The 15,824-nt window shown below is 39.9% G+C and overlaps 1 protein-coding gene across 1 annotated transcript in view; it reads right to left on the reverse strand.

Moving 5' to 3' along the window:
- The window catches only part of LOC142297246 (dynein axonemal heavy chain 5-like), a 460,910-nt gene that overhangs the window by 263,549 nt on the left and 181,537 nt on the right, over positions 1 to 15,824 (reverse strand). Inside the window, exons 35-38 of the mRNA XM_075341502.1 lie at positions 7,891 to 7,987; positions 6,304 to 6,561; positions 6,021 to 6,113; positions 1,591 to 1,790 (exon numbers count right to left, since the gene is read on the reverse strand). Coding sequence (XP_075197617.1) covers positions 1,591 to 1,790; positions 6,021 to 6,113; positions 6,304 to 6,561; positions 7,891 to 7,987 — 648 coding nt within the window. The remainder of the gene's footprint in view (positions 1 to 1,590; positions 1,791 to 6,020; positions 6,114 to 6,303; positions 6,562 to 7,890; positions 7,988 to 15,824) is intronic.

Raw genomic sequence — 15,824 nt, forward strand, 5'->3', positions numbered from 1 at the left:
ATGTCCTGGTATATATATATATATTTTTTGCGTCAACTCCATGCTACATTATAAACTTATTATTCTATAAATACATTTTATATGAAGGGACAGGGAAACCTAGCATTAGCATTTCCCAGGCAAATGGGGATATTTATGACCACTTTTTTGGTAGATTCACCCTACGGTTACGCCTTACATTCCAGACTTGGTCCCACTTTTATCACTTAAATTTAACTCCAATTTTATCATACAGGAGGTATGCAAAGCCGTTAAGCCTATATTCTAATACTTGCGCATGTATCCCAATCACTAATAAGAATGTTTTTTGTTTTTTTTTTCTTTTTTCTCGTCAGCCTCTCATTCATTCATCCATCTCTTGATATCTAATTTGGGAGTAACCATTACAAAATCGACGGTTATAGAATCAGTGCTATGGATGTGAGGGACAACAATAAAAAATAAAAAATATATTCACGAAAAGATTATAATATTTAATCTATATCTAATAGGCAGGAGAATAATTTAATTATATCCATCATCGCGATCCCCAATATACTAACCTTATGCCAAAATACAGCCTTAATATAATAAATGGGAAATAATTCGGGCTTTTAACCTCCAACCTTGTACATCCCCTATGAATGTTATCCACATAGAGATGTGTTAATTTGCAGCCAATGATCAAATAAATTATAAAAAATAAAAAATAAAGAATAAAAAATAAGTAGAAATAATAAAATGAACGATATCCAGGGTTCAGCTGGCGAATTCATAATTCCGTAATTATGGAATTATCCCTCGCCTTCTCCCCCCCCCCCTCCCCCCATCCCATCCGTCCCCCCCCCCCCTTCCTTCTCCCACCCCACCTCCCTGCATAACACTAGCCAAAGATTTGGCATTTTTCATTCTATATATCATACATTCTCCCTGTATAAGTTTATACACTATTGTATTTATTTGCACGGTTTTCTAATTAGTTGTCTGGATTTTTAGGGTTTTTTTGCGTTTATAATTGAATATGTATTTACTGAATATAGTGTGATTCATCGTTTATATGTTTATTATAACCTGGAACAGCAGTTTCAATCGTATAGAGCTTAAGAATTTCCTGTTATTTATCTGCCTTTCCTTCTCCAACTTTCTTCTTATTTTTCTCCCCCCTTTTTTTTTTTTTTTTTTTTTTTCTCTTTTTCCTGTGGTAATTAACACACTTTTCCACACATTTTTCCACCCCTCCCCTTTTCCTCACTTAATGAGTAAGTCTATTTCAGTAGCTTCTTTGGATTCATGAGACACTTATGACTAAGGACTAGTTGGTTTTATTTTCAGTCCGAAACGCGTAAAGCCCTCATGAATTGCGCCTTTACTATGCAAGTTTATTTTCGGTCTTCACCATGTTTTTAAAGAAGTTTCAATAAAGATCCTAAATGTTTTAAACCAAGGAGGAATTGTGCTGGATCACTCCCTCTCCCTCTCCTTCCCACATTAATACAAAAGTATATTTATTTTTTCTCTACATTTTACACGTTTCCTTTCTAAAAAAAAAAATACCCAACAAAAAAAAACACAAAAAAAGAAATACACAGTTTTTAAGAAAACATACAGTACCTTAAATGATGGTGAAGATATCTGGTATCATACGGCCGGCTAAGCACAGATATCAAAGCTAAATCTGACAAGAAGTAGAAGCGAGGGAAAGTCTGTCTCATTCTGCCGAGGTAAGAATGTAAAGCACAAAAGCAGATCTCCAGCTCCTGGCAGAAGTGTCTTAGAAGAACCTCCTTGGGAACATCCCCTGTACAGCAGCACTAATTAAAAGAGTATTGAAGAAATGTTCAGTTCAATTGCTATTTATGTATTAAGCAGGGATGATCGATTACTTTGATTATTCGGCTCGCGAATATTTTCATACCTCGCTGCTATTCGACTATTCGCGAATATTCAATTCGCAATGTAAGTCTATGGGAAACCCGAATAACAACTATTCGGAACTATTCGGGCATCCCATAGACTTACATTGCGCATCAAATAGTTGAATAGCGGCGAGATATTCGGAAAATATTTGCGAAGCCGAATAATCGAAGTATTCGATTATCCCTAGTATTAAGCTTTCACATAAAATGAAGTTTCAGTCCTAATACTCTTCCCCATGAAGTCCCCTATTTATCAAGACTGGCATTGGGCACGCCACTTTTCATGAAGTGTATGCCGGTGTAAGATGTGCCAAATTCATTAACCCCCTTCAAGGCCAGGCAATTTTTCAATTTTGCTACCACAATTTTTAGACTTCCATTGACATTGCTATATAAGAGCTTGTTTTCTTGGGGGGGGGGGCAAGCTACAGTTTTAAATATCATATGTTTTCAAATATGTATTATACTTGCTATATAATGTACTGGAAATCAGGGAAAATGGTAAAAAAAAACCCCACAATTTCACAATTTTTGGAGGGTGGCGGAGAATGTGGGAATTTGTTTTCACGGCGTTTTTTTATGAAGTAAAAATTACCTAGCAACATATGATTACAGCAATACTAAACTTAGAAGTTGTTTTGTTATATTTTAGCCTTGAAAAAAAATCTAGACGTTCAAAAAAATTTGACTTCCGTTGCCATTGACTGATAATCATAACTAATTTATTCTTCCATTGATGAAGGCATATGAAGGTTTGGTTTTGCACACCATGCTTAATAATATAATTTTAGATTTTACGATTTATTCATTTTTCTTGAGGAGTTATTTGCAGCATTTAATGTAAGAATTTACATATTTATAGATTCAACTTTTAGATTTTTTTTATATATATATATGTATATATATATATATATATATATATATATATTCTTTACTTTATATCAAATTGTTGCAGCATATAGTCAAACTGATATTCTGCATTGAAGTCGAACCAGAGCATACCAATGTAGGTCTTCAACAGGCCTCATCTGCCATAGTATTGCGTCCCTCGATCAATATGTACAGTAGGGGGAATATTAATGGGAGCTTGTGCATTCCAACAGATAATCTGATTTTGTTGCAGCATCTTAATAAACAGCAGTGGTCGGAGCTAGCTCCAGTTACTGTTGTTGTAGACACATGCCAGCAGTACAGTTCACCCCTTACAACCATATGACGTGTATTTACATTATATGGTTGTAAAGGGGTAAACAGTCATGCACTGCTTAATGAATTTATAATGTCCAACAACTGCAATGTATCAGTAAAAGATATATTTTCCAGTCAGGGGCAAGAGTACATTTCTGTTGTAATTTATGGTACTTTTGTGGTGTAAATTTAAAGGTATTTGCCAGCTGCCTTCTGTCACAGCCCACTTTTCAAAAAAGTTGCAAACGCTGAATTTTGTTTTTTTTTAAAAAGTTGAAAAAAAAAATTTGTGGAACTAAGAGCTGTAAAAAGATTTCGGGATATTTCAAAAACTGTCAAGGTCATATTCTTTCTTAGAACTTGTGTTATTCCTCAGTTATTCCTTTTAACTACTCAGCATTAGTGTCCACATCACTAGGGACGGCTTTTGTCAAATACCTTGTGTAGTACATTCTGTCTCCGAGCAGCACTATTGTGTCCTCCGAGCAGCACTATTGCGGTCCGCTCATCCCCATCAAGTGACCCCTGGGCTCCGTGACCCTCTGCGATCCGGTGAGGTCATTTCAACTTCTAGTTGACCTGGCATCACAGAGGTGGGCTATAGTCTGCTATAGTCTGCCTGAGTAACTGGGCTGTGGGCAGTGTTTCATCGCTCATCACAGTCCAGCATTGCTCCTGCTTGCGGCGCTCTGCAGCAAAGGAGAGAGAGTGCGAGATGCTGGGCAGTGATGAGCAGTGAAACTCCACTCACATCCCAGTCACTCAGGGAGACTGAGGTCAGCGTCTGTGATGTCGGGTCAACTAGAAGTTGACGTGATATCACCAGATCTCAAAGGTCACGGAGCCTGGGGGTCACTTGATGGGGATGAGCGGACCACAATAATGCCGCTCAGGGGCAGAATGTACTACACAAGGTATTTGACAAAAGCCTTCCCTATGAGTTTCACAGCGATGTGGCCCCTAATGCTGAGTAGTGAACCATCCCTTTAAAGCTATATACTTTGACAGCTAGGTTCAAGGGGTTTATCCCTATCTAGTCTCATACTAGCAGCAATAATTCGACAATATCAGACTGGGAAGGAACACACCCCCTATTGGTAACATCCATTTTGTCAAATCGTTCATACATTTCTAGCAGGAAGGAACAAAAGAGTTCATGGAAAAGGTGCACCCGAATTGGTGTTTCTCTGGAATACAATTATAGGATGTACGAAAGAAAAGAAATGGAAGTAGAGCGAAGAAGTCTTTAAGCAATATATTAGTAAATTGCCTTCTCACATATTTCTATATGTACAAACTCTGAAGACTATCTTCCTCATACTCACCTGTGCTGGGGAATCTTTATTTGCCTTACGGTAATGGAGAGGGCACAGGTTACGCCAAGAGAATAAATAGCGATCTCACGAGGATTGTACAAACAATGCTCATCCAGACCCTTATTAAACAATGGTTCATGTGCTTTTTCTTGTTTTATATTCTAAAATTGTATTTCCAAGTGCTGTGCACATGACTGATTATATAGGTTGAGTGGTATCCGTGAAAACCACATTATTTTGTATCCATGTTATTCTATGGGGTTGTGCATATGTCCAATATTTTCCTCTGCCCTAGTGGTTTGAGTTAAAAATCTATGACATGTCCGATTTCGATGTATTAGTTCAAAATCAGCAATGCAAGTCTATAGGTAGGAAACACTGGACTGCACTTGCATGACATCCGAGTGCAGTCTAACTTTCAACAGATGGACATAATGGAGGAACGTGAAGAAACTTTGTATTTTTTCCATCTCTGAGAAAAACTGATGATGATATTCTGGTCAAACTCTGATCAGAGTCTGATCAGAATAATCAAACATTTTTCTTGCATGGACAGAAAACGTTCGTGTGAAACCTACCCTGAGGTTGATGTTCATACCGATTGGGAAAGGACAAGCTTCTACTGTGTGCTCAGTAACAATTATGACGTACGTATTAATCTAGGAACTATTGTAATCTGATAACTCAATTGGCCCAGGAAAGACGGTGTCTAAACATATACTATAAGAACTTTTATTTTCAATTCTCCAGTAGACATTTAATCAGTGATTTAAAAAATGTTTTATGAAATAATAACTTAGATCTAAATTATAGGCAACAAATCACACTGAATCATAATGGATTATCTAATCTTTGTAAAAAGACAAGGTGACTCATTAGATTAATCTGTTTACTATCAATCATTTTGGTTCAACTAAGCATACTGTATTACGTTTAGATTAAAAAAAAATAAAAGTATACCTCAAGTACTTATTCAGCATAAGCTGTCTTTCATGTGTAAATGAGATATAATATTATCTCTCGCCATTATACAGTATGTCTGGTATTCTGTATTTTCACAAGTTTTTCCCTCTCCATGACTCTATAATTTAATTGCAATATTCTCTGGTGGGAGGAGACTCGCTGCTATAATGTCTCCTATACACAGCATAGCTCATAAAGAGAAGGATTCCCATTCTCCATTGTTTAACACACCAATAAAAACAGCAGCAACATGAAGGATATTATATAGAAGTACACAGCAGTGTAGATGTGAATCCAGCTCTGGGGTTAGGTTTAAAAGATCTGCAAGATCCTTTTTGCATCTCCCTGAACCTGTTTTCTTGCTCTCCACTTCATTTCTCCTTCCTCCTCTCTGCTCCATAGTTCAATATGCTGTGCAATCTGGCCAGTTCATCTGGACTTGAGCAAGATGGAGTTATTTCTTTTCAGAGTGAATGCTAGGTTCATGAGGCAGGGGAGAGAAGTGGCTCATAAGTGGAGAAAGAAATATTTTGTTTTAAATAAGATGTTACAAAGATTCGTAACTTTGCTCTTGCACTATTGATTCATTTAATATATGTTGGAAGCACAGTTATCACTTAATGATTGAGTATAAAATAAAAATGATCATTTCCTTCACCTGGAGGACATTTTTTGTCTTGTATGCTGAAACCATCATTAAAGTCCATCGTCTGTTAACTTTTGCAAATCTCCTTGCATCCCGTGGTAGTTCCTGTTTATTGAAAATAAAAGAAAGGAAGTGACATATGTACATTTTGTGTCTGTAATTGAAACATAAAAAAAAATGTTGATTGGTAGCTGAGTATTATTTTGAAAAGCAAAATAGAAATGACAGTTCTGCTATTACAATCAATATTTATTCTAGAGCAATTATCATTTAGAATGAAACATGCATATATTACTTGGATAATAGTGGGATTATTGTACACTTCCTCGAGATGCTGCCACAGCTCTTGTACATCGATCCACAGCTCCAGAATAGCCCCCACGCGTTTTAGTTTCTCTGCCCAGGTAGTCGCTTCCTCTCTCAGGGGATCAATTTCCTTTGAAGAAAGCATCTGTGCAAGAAGCACGTGGGCATCTTCTAACTCTTCTAGTAAAAGTAGTGACTCGTCTTTTGCCAGCAGCACTTTGTTTTTGTAAGGTTTGAAGTTTAGGACCTACACATAAAAGAGAATCGTCATTATATTCAATCATTCTGACGCAGAATTTTCTGGAATTGGCTGATATTATTAGACTTAAATGAGATGGTAAGTAAATAAAATAATTTTTTACAGTGGAGATCTGTACAATATGGAGGCACAGTGGAGACACAATACGCAGAATCAAAGGACTATTACTATATGGGGAGAAACCAAGGAAGTATTACTGTATGAAGGCACAAGAGGAAGGCACTATTACAATATGGAGGCACAATGGAGGCACTATTTCAGGCTATATATAGGTACAAAGGAGGCACTGTTGCTATATAGAGGCACACAGGTGGCACTGTTACTATCTGGAGGCACACAAGGTGGCATAGCTACAATATTGAGGCATGGTGGGTACTACTGTGAATTATTACTGTGAATTGTTTGTTCCCCATATGTTAATGCCACATTCTAAATTCAAATTTAATGTAAAATATAGACACTTTAAATGCATTCCCTCAATTAAAGGGTACTTTAAGAAATATAATAAAAATAAATAACATAAAGTACATTTAAATATTACAAAGTTTACTAAATACCTTTAGGTAGCAAAATGGTAATCTTTAGTTAGTGCAAGATCAGGATTTGAAATATGTCAGCTCCCAGTAGTTTCCCAGCCATCCCGGGCTGCGTAAAGACGTCTGCTGGAGACAGACATCGGGTGAGGGCAGGATTCTGTCAGGTATTGTGAACGCACATTCCTTTGTTCACCGAACCTGACAGGACAATTTAAGATTACCTTTTTGATATCTGTTTTGCTAAATAAAGGTATTTAGTAAAATTTGTAATATTTAAATGTACTTTACTTATTTTGATTACATTTTTCAGAGTACCCCTATAAAGAGCTTAGGCTGGTTTAGCAAAAAATAAATAAATAAAAAAGTAACACTTGCTCATTGGTTCACCAATGCCCTGCATAAAAAGAAAGAGTAGGATGGGTCTGCTCAGCCAATCACTGGGCACAACTGGTATTTTCTGCTATGCCTGGTGCGTCCAGGAAGCAGACGAGCATTGGCCGAGTCAGCATGGCAATGGGAACTGTGGTGCAGTGGTGAAAGTTGTCTATTTTTTTGTTTAAAACTAGTATGAACCATTTAAATGGGGAAACAAATTTAACATGTCTATATTTGACGTGAGACTTCACTATAGAATCTGGAAAGAAACCAGAGAACCCAGGAGAAAATACTAATATAAGAAGATCAATCTTCACATAGGATTTGAACCTATAGGGGAGAAAAAAAAATGAAAAATGGAAAATCGCCCCCTGTGGTGAAGTAGTTAAGTTAAATGTTTATATACCTGCTCACTCCATTCTTCTTCCACCTTTCTCATTTTAATTTCCAAATCCATTTCTTTTTTTGCTGCTTTGGCAATTGAAATTAACTGATTCTGAAACCTATATGGAGAAGATAGAATAAATAGAGTAAATAAATGTACCACTAAAAATAAATTTAACAGAAACACAAAAAAATAATTAAAGAATTTTCCAGGAAACAAACATTTTTTTTAAAAAGCCCCCATAACCATAATAAGGCAGCCTTAAAAAAAAAAATAATTTTGACATTTTTCCTTAATTACTACTACAATTTAGATAGAAAAAAACATGGCGAGGTGTGACCCATTTCAGATACATAGTAACATGCCATCAATGGTCACTAAAGTGTCAGCTATAGAAACAGCCTAAGTGCCTGCCACAGATGCCGGGACTTCATCTGGAAGATAAAACACTAGTAATACTAGATGCAAAAGCCCAACAGTACCAGACTGATCAATCTGCCAATGCCTCTCAGATATCATATACAGTGAGGAAAATAAGTACTGACGATTTTGCAGGTTTTACCACCTACAAAGAATGGGGAAGTCTGTAATTTTTATTGCATGTACACTTAAACCGTGACACACAGAATAAAAAAAAATCCAGAAAATCCAATTGCATGATTTTTAAATAATTAATTTGCATTTTATTGCATGAAATAAGTATTTGATTGTCTATCAACCAGCAATAATTCTGGCTCTCACAGACCTGTTATTTTTTTTTTAAGGAGCCCTCCTACTCTGCACTCATTGTATTAATTGCACCTGTTTGAAATCGTTATCTGTATAAAAGAAACCTGTCCACACACTCAACCAATCACACTCCAACCTCTCCACCATGGCCAAGAACAAAGATCTGTGTAAGGACACCAGGGAAAAAATTGTAGACCTGCACAAAGCTGGGATGAGCAACAGAACAATAGGCAAGCAGATTAGTGAGGAGGAAACAACTGTTGGTGCAATTATTAGAAAATGGAAGAAATACAAGATAACTGTCAATCTTACTTGGTCTGGGACTCCATGCACGTTCTCTCCTCGTGGGGTAAGGATGATTCTGAGAAAGGTCAGGAATTAGCCCAGAAGTACACTGGAGGACCTGGTCAATGACCTGAGGCGAGCTGGGACCACAGTCTAAAAGATTACCATTAGTAACACACTACGTCGTCATAAATTAAAATCCTTCAGGGCATCCAAAGTTCTCCTGCTCACACCAGCATATGCCCAGGCTTGTTTGAAATTTGCCAATGCCCATCTGGATGATTCAGAGAATTCATGGGACAAGATCATATGGTCAGATGAGACCAAAATAGAACTTTTTGCTATCAACTCCACGTGCCATGTTTTGAGGAAGAAAAAGGAGTACAACCTCAAGAACACCATTCCAACTGTGAAGCATGGGGGTGAAAACATCATACTTTGGGGATGCTTTTCTGCAAAGGGGACAGAATGACTGCATCGTATTGGAAGGAGGATGGGTGGCAGGATGGAGGGCCAACAACCTCCTTCTTTCAGTCAAAGCATTGAAGATGGGTCATGACTGGGTTTTCCAGTATGACAATGAACCGAAAGACACAGGAAAGGCAACTAATGAGTAGCTCTGTAAGAAGCTTTTTAAGGTCCTGGAGTTGCCTAGCCAGTCTCTAGCTCTGAACCCAATAGAAAATCTTTGGAGGTAGCTGAAACTCAATGTTGCCCACTGACCGCTCTGAAACCTGAAAGATCTGCTGCAGATCTGTATGTAGGAGTGGGTCAAAATTCCTGCCCCCGAGGTGCTACACCCAGGGGGCAGGGAGAATCAGGCACGGGGTCTCGTACCTGAGTTACTCGTCGCCGGGCCGGTGTGATGATCTGGGATGTCGCGGTGGCCTGCCCAGCTTCGTGCCCTGAGGAGTACACCAATAAGGAGGGAGGATTATGGGGGTTGTAGTAGGAAGATTGTCATGATGCCACCTGTGGTACGCGGCCAGTGATTAGCTGCCGCTGTCCTCCGGGGTGGATGGTAATAGAAGCAGAGATGGTGTCGCTCCCCATAGGCCAACTGAGCCCCAGGGAGGATGATGAGGGGATTAGTGATGGCGATGGCTTTGAGCACCAAAGCGAGGGGCGCCGGCGCCGGTAATAAGAGTCTGAGTCAGGTGCTGCAGTTCCAGGTGTCTTTACTCACTCTTTGTGCCGCTCGCCCTGGTAGTACCGGTCACCCGCTGTGATGTGCCCCGTCGACCTCGGATAAGTTAGAAGACGTCACCGGTGTTTGAAAGAAGAAAGTCCTTTTTCAGAGTTGCCCTTTCAGCCATGAAGAACCTGGGCTGAGTGCTCCGCACCAAGCCGCAGGCCCAGTGAAGAGAAGAAAGTGGTGGTGTCGTGTCCCAGAACTGGTGTCCTGGGTCAAATAACTAGTGATTGCGTGAGTTTGCTCCTATTTCTACCCCAAGTGGAATCTACACCCCCAGGTGGTTGTCCTAGTGACCAGAACAGTTCCAAGCTTTGTGTTAGCCAACCCCCTGCATACCCTAGTCCAGCGCCCCAGTGAGAAGGCTCCTAAGCTTTATGTAAGGTGTGAATGTGGAACACCGGTGATTAATCCCCTCCTTACCCGAGGCGAATATCACACCTAAAATAAGGTGTAATACTCTGTGGTGACTGGAGCTTCAGGGGCGCCACATGTACAAACTGGGTCAAGAACTACAGGAAACGTCTGACCTCTGTAATGGCAAACAAAGGGTTTTTTTATCTATTGTATCAAATACTTATTTCATGCAATAAAATGCAAATTAATTATTTAAAAATATTACAATTGGATTTTATCTTTGTGTTAGCAATTCTGTCTGTCACAGTTGAAGTGTACAATTAGAGACCCCTCCATTCTTTGTAAGGGGAAACCTACAGAATCAGCTGTATATCAAATACTTATTTTCCTCACTGTAAGACCGCAGTGATTTAACTCTTGCACTACAGAGGGAGATTGTGTATATATATATATATATATATATATATATATATATATATATATATATATATATATATATATATATATATATATATATACAGTTAGGTCCAGAAATATTTGGACAGTGACACAAGTTTTGTTATTTTAGCTGTTTACAAAAACATGTTCAGAAATACAATTATATATATAATATGGGCTGAAAGTGCACACTCCCAGCTGCAATATGAGAGTTTTCACATCCAAATCGGAGAAAGGGTTTAGGAATCATAGCTCTGTAATGCATAGCCTCCTCTTTTTCAAGGGACCAAAAGTAATTGGACAAGGGACTCTAAGGGCTGCAATTAACTCTGAAGGCATCTCCCTCGTTAACCTGTAATCAATGAAGTAGTTAAAAGGTCTGGGGTTGATTACAGGTGTGTGGTTTTGCATTTGGAAGCTGTTGCTGTGACCAGACAACATGTGGTCTAAGGAACTCTCAATTGAGGTGAAGCAGAACATCCTGAGGCTGAAAAAAAAGAAAAAATCCATCAGAGAGATAGCAGACATGCTTGGAGTAGCAAAATCAACAGTCGGGTACATTCTGAGAAAAAAGGAATTGACTGGTGAGCTTGGGAACTCAAAAAGGCCTGGGCGTCCACGGATGACAACAGTGGTGGATGATCACCGCATACTTTCTTTGGTGAAGAAGAACCCGTTCACAACATCAACTGAAGTCCAGAACACTCTCAGTGAAGTAGGTGTATCTGTCTCTAAGTCAACTGTAAAGAGAAGACTCCATGAAAGTAAATACAAAGGGTTCACATCTAGATGCAAACCATTCATCAATTCCAAAAATAGACAGGCCAGAGTTAAATTTGCTGAAAAACACCTCATGAAGCCAGCTCAGTTCTCGAAAAGTATTCTATGGACAGATGAGACAAAGATCAACCTGTACCAGAATGATGGGAAGAAAAAAGTTTGGAGAAGAAAGGGAACGGCACATGATCCAAGGCACACCACATCCTCTGTAAAACATGGTGGAGGCAACGTGATGGCATGGGCATGCATGGCTTTCAATGGCACTGGGTCACTTGTGTTTATTGATGACATAACAGCAGACAAGAGTAGCCGGATGAATTCTGAAGTGTACCGGGATATACTTTCAGCCCAGATTCAGCCAAATGCCGCAAAGTTGATCGGACGGCGCTTCATAGTACAGATGGACAATGACCCCAAGCATACAGCCAAAGCTACCCAGGAGTTCATGAGTGCAAAAAAGTGGAACATTCTGCAATGGCCAAGTCAATCACCAGATCTTAACCCAATTGAGCATGCATTTCACTTGCTCAAATCCAGACTTAAGACGGAAAGACCCACAAACAAGCAAGACCTGAAGGCTGCGGCTGTAAAGGCCTGGCAAAGCATTAAGAAGGAGGAAACCCAGCGTTTGGTGATGTCCATGGGTTCCAGACTTAAGGCAGTGATTGCCTCCAAAGGATTCGCAACAAAATATTGAAAATAAAAATATTTTGTTTGGGTTTGGTTTATTTGTCCAATTACTTTTGACCTCCTAAAATGTGGAGTGTTTGTAAAGAAATGTGTACAATTCCTACAATTTCTATCAGATATTTTTGTTCAAACCTTCAAATTAAACGTTACAATCTGCACTTGAATTCTGTTGTAGAGGTTTCATTTCAAATCCAATGTGGTGGCATGCAGAGCCCAACTTGCGAAAATTGTGTCACTGTCCAAATATTTCTGGACCTAACTGTATATACAGTGCTGGCCAAAAGTATTGGCACCCCTGCATTTCTGTCAGATAATACTCAGTTTCTTCTTGAAAATTATTGCAATCACAAATTCTTTGGTATTATTATCTTCATTTAATTTGTCTTCAATGACAAAAAATAAAAAAAAATGTCGTAAAGCCAAACTGGATATAATTCCACACCAAACATAAAAAGGGGGTGGACAAAAGTATTGCCACTGTTTGATAAATCATGTGATGTTTCTCTAATTTGTGTAATTAACAGCACCTGTAACTTACCTGTGGCACCTAACAGGTGTTGGCAATAACTAAATCACACTTGCAGCCACTTGACATGGATTAAAGCTGACTCAATCTCTGTCCTGTGTCCTTGTGTGTACCACATTGAGCATGGAGAAAAGAAAGAAGACCAAAGAACTGTCTGAGGACTTGAGAATCCAAATTGTGAGGAAGCATGAGCAATCTCAAGGCTATAAGTCCATCTCCAAAGACCTCAAAGTTCCTGTGTCTACGATGCGCAGTGTCATCAAGAAGTTTAAAGCCCATGGCACTGTGGCTAACCTCCCTAGATGTGGAAGGAAAAGAAAAATTGACGGGAGATTTCAACGCAAGATTGTGCGGATGGTGGATAAAGAACCTCAACTAACATCCAAACAAGTTCAAGCTGCCCTGCAGTCTGAGGGTACAACAGTGTCAACCCGTACTATCCGTCGGCGTCTGAATGAAAAGGGACTGTATGGTAGGATACCCAGGAAGATCCCACTTCTTACCCCCGAGACATAAAAAAGCAAGGCTGGAGTTTGCCAAAACTTACCTGAGAAAGCCTAAAACGTTTTGGAAGAATGTTCTCTGGTCAGATGAGACAAAAGTAGAGCTTTTTGGGAAAAGCCATCAACATAGAGTTTACAGGAAAAAAAAAAGAGGCATTCAAAGAAAAGAACACGGTCCCTACAGTCAAAAATGGCTGAGGTTCCCTGATATTTTGTGGTTGCTTTGCTGCCTCTGGCACTGGACTGCTTGACCGTGTGCATGGCATTATGAAGTCTGCAGACTACCAACAAATTTTGCAGCATAATGTAGGGCCCAGTGTGAGAAAGCTGGGTCTTCCTCAGAGGTCATGGGTTTTCCAGCAGGACAATGACCCAAAACACACTTCAAAAAGCACTAGAAAATGGTTTGATATAAAGCACTGGAGACTACTAAAGTGGCCAGCAATGAGTCCAGACCTGAATCCCATAGAACACCTGTGGAGAGATCTCAAAATGGCAGTTTGGAGAAGGCACCCTTCAAATCCCAGGGACCTGGAGCAGTTTGCCAAAGAAGAATGGTCTAATATTCCAGGGGAGCATTGTAAGAAACTTATTGATGGTTACTGGAAGCGGCTGATCACAGTTATTTTGGCTAAAGGTTGTGCAACCAAGTATTAAGTCTGCTTTACACGGGACGACCGATTGTGCGATTTCACAATCGATCGTTCCCGCCCCCGTCGTTTGTGCGTCACGGGCAAAATGCTGCCCGTGTCGCACAGAGTCGTAAAACCCCCGTCACACGTACTTACCTGCTGAGCGACCTCGCTCTAGGCGGCGAACGTCCACTTCCTGAATGGGGAGGGACGTTCGGTGTCACAGCGACATCACACAGCCTACGACCAATAGAAGCGGAGGGGCAGAGATGAGCGGGATGTAAACATCCCGCCCACCTCCTTCCTTCCTTCATTGCCGGCGGCGGGAGCCGTGGGACGCAGGTAAGCGGAGTTCATCGCTCCCGTGGTGTCAGACGGAGCGACGTGTGTTGCCATGGGAACGATGAACAACCGGCACAAGTAAAAATAAACGATATTATGAAACTGAGCGACGAGTACACGACTCACAATTTGTGAGCGATACTGCGTCGCTCAGAGGTTTCACACGAGAAGACGTCGTGTATGATGCCGGATGTGCGTCACGAAAACCGTGACGCCGACGATGCATCATACGATCTGTCGTCTCGTGTAATGCACCCTTTAGGCTAAGGGTGCCAATCCTTTTGTCTGGCCCATTTTTGGAGTTTTGTGTGAAATGATCAATGATTTGATTTTTGTTTCATTCTCTTTTGTGTTTTTTTATTGCACGCTAAATAAATGAAGTTAATAATACCAAAGAATTGGTGATTGCAATCATTTTCAAGAAGAAACTGAGTGTTATCTGACAGAATTGCAGGGGTGCCAATACTTTTGGCCAGCACTGTTTATATATATACATATATATATATATATATATATATATATATATACACATACATATATATATGTCAATGTTGCCAATTGAAATCAAATTAGAAAGCATATGTTAACAGAGCAATTCATGTTTGAGTTGGTCATCTTCAAGTAAAAGTATGTCAAGCTATAATAACAACAGAAGTATTTCACACAATAAGTATATTTTCATATCAGTTTCACTGTACAAGCCTAAGGCTGTTTTCACACATCCGGTTTTTGCTGAGCGGCACAATACGGCGCTCTGCAGAAAAAACACAACCGTTTTTTTTCTTGCCGCCGGTTGCATTTTTTCCCTCATAGAGTTGCATTAGCGCCGTATTGTGTCGCATGGCCTTGCGTTGCGTCCGTTTTTTGCCGGATGCGGCATATTTAGCCCATGCGGCGGCCAGATGGAACGTTGCCTGGCACGTTTTTTTGTGCGGCGAAAAAAACGCATCGCGCTGGATCCGGCGTGATGTGGCGCGATTTACAATGCAGGCCTATGGACGCTGGATGCGGCGTCCTGTGGCAAAAAACGCATCCAGACGCCGGAAGTGTTTTTTTGCACTGCGCATGCTCAGTATCAAGCCGCATCCGTCAAAAACGGACAGGCCGCATGGAAAAACTTATGCAACAGATCCGTTTTTTTCGCCGCATCCGTTGCATAGGTTTTTGAGCCGGATTGAGCCGCACCGCAAAAACCGGATGTGTGAAAGCAGCCTAAAGGAGATCTGTTTGTTGCAAAATATTTAGCACGGTTAGCATGGACTAACTAAACACTAAACACAATTTTCTTTCAACACACATGGAAACATTTCAGTGAAGTTCCATCTCACTTGACTTTATAACTAGTGGTGAGTAAGCACTGAAGTGCTCGGGTGCTAGTTACTCGAATTGAGCAGGTGTTGGACCATCGGACAGGTTCGACTTGAGTAATAAGCACAACTGAAGCAAGTGGAGAAGCCGAGCAGTGTTTCTGAAAACCCTAA

Source organism: Anomaloglossus baeobatrachus, chromosome 3 (genome assembly GCF_048569485.1).
Source record: "Anomaloglossus baeobatrachus isolate aAnoBae1 chromosome 3, aAnoBae1.hap1, whole genome shotgun sequence".
Classification (NCBI taxonomy): domain Eukaryota; kingdom Metazoa; phylum Chordata; class Amphibia; order Anura; family Aromobatidae; genus Anomaloglossus; species Anomaloglossus baeobatrachus.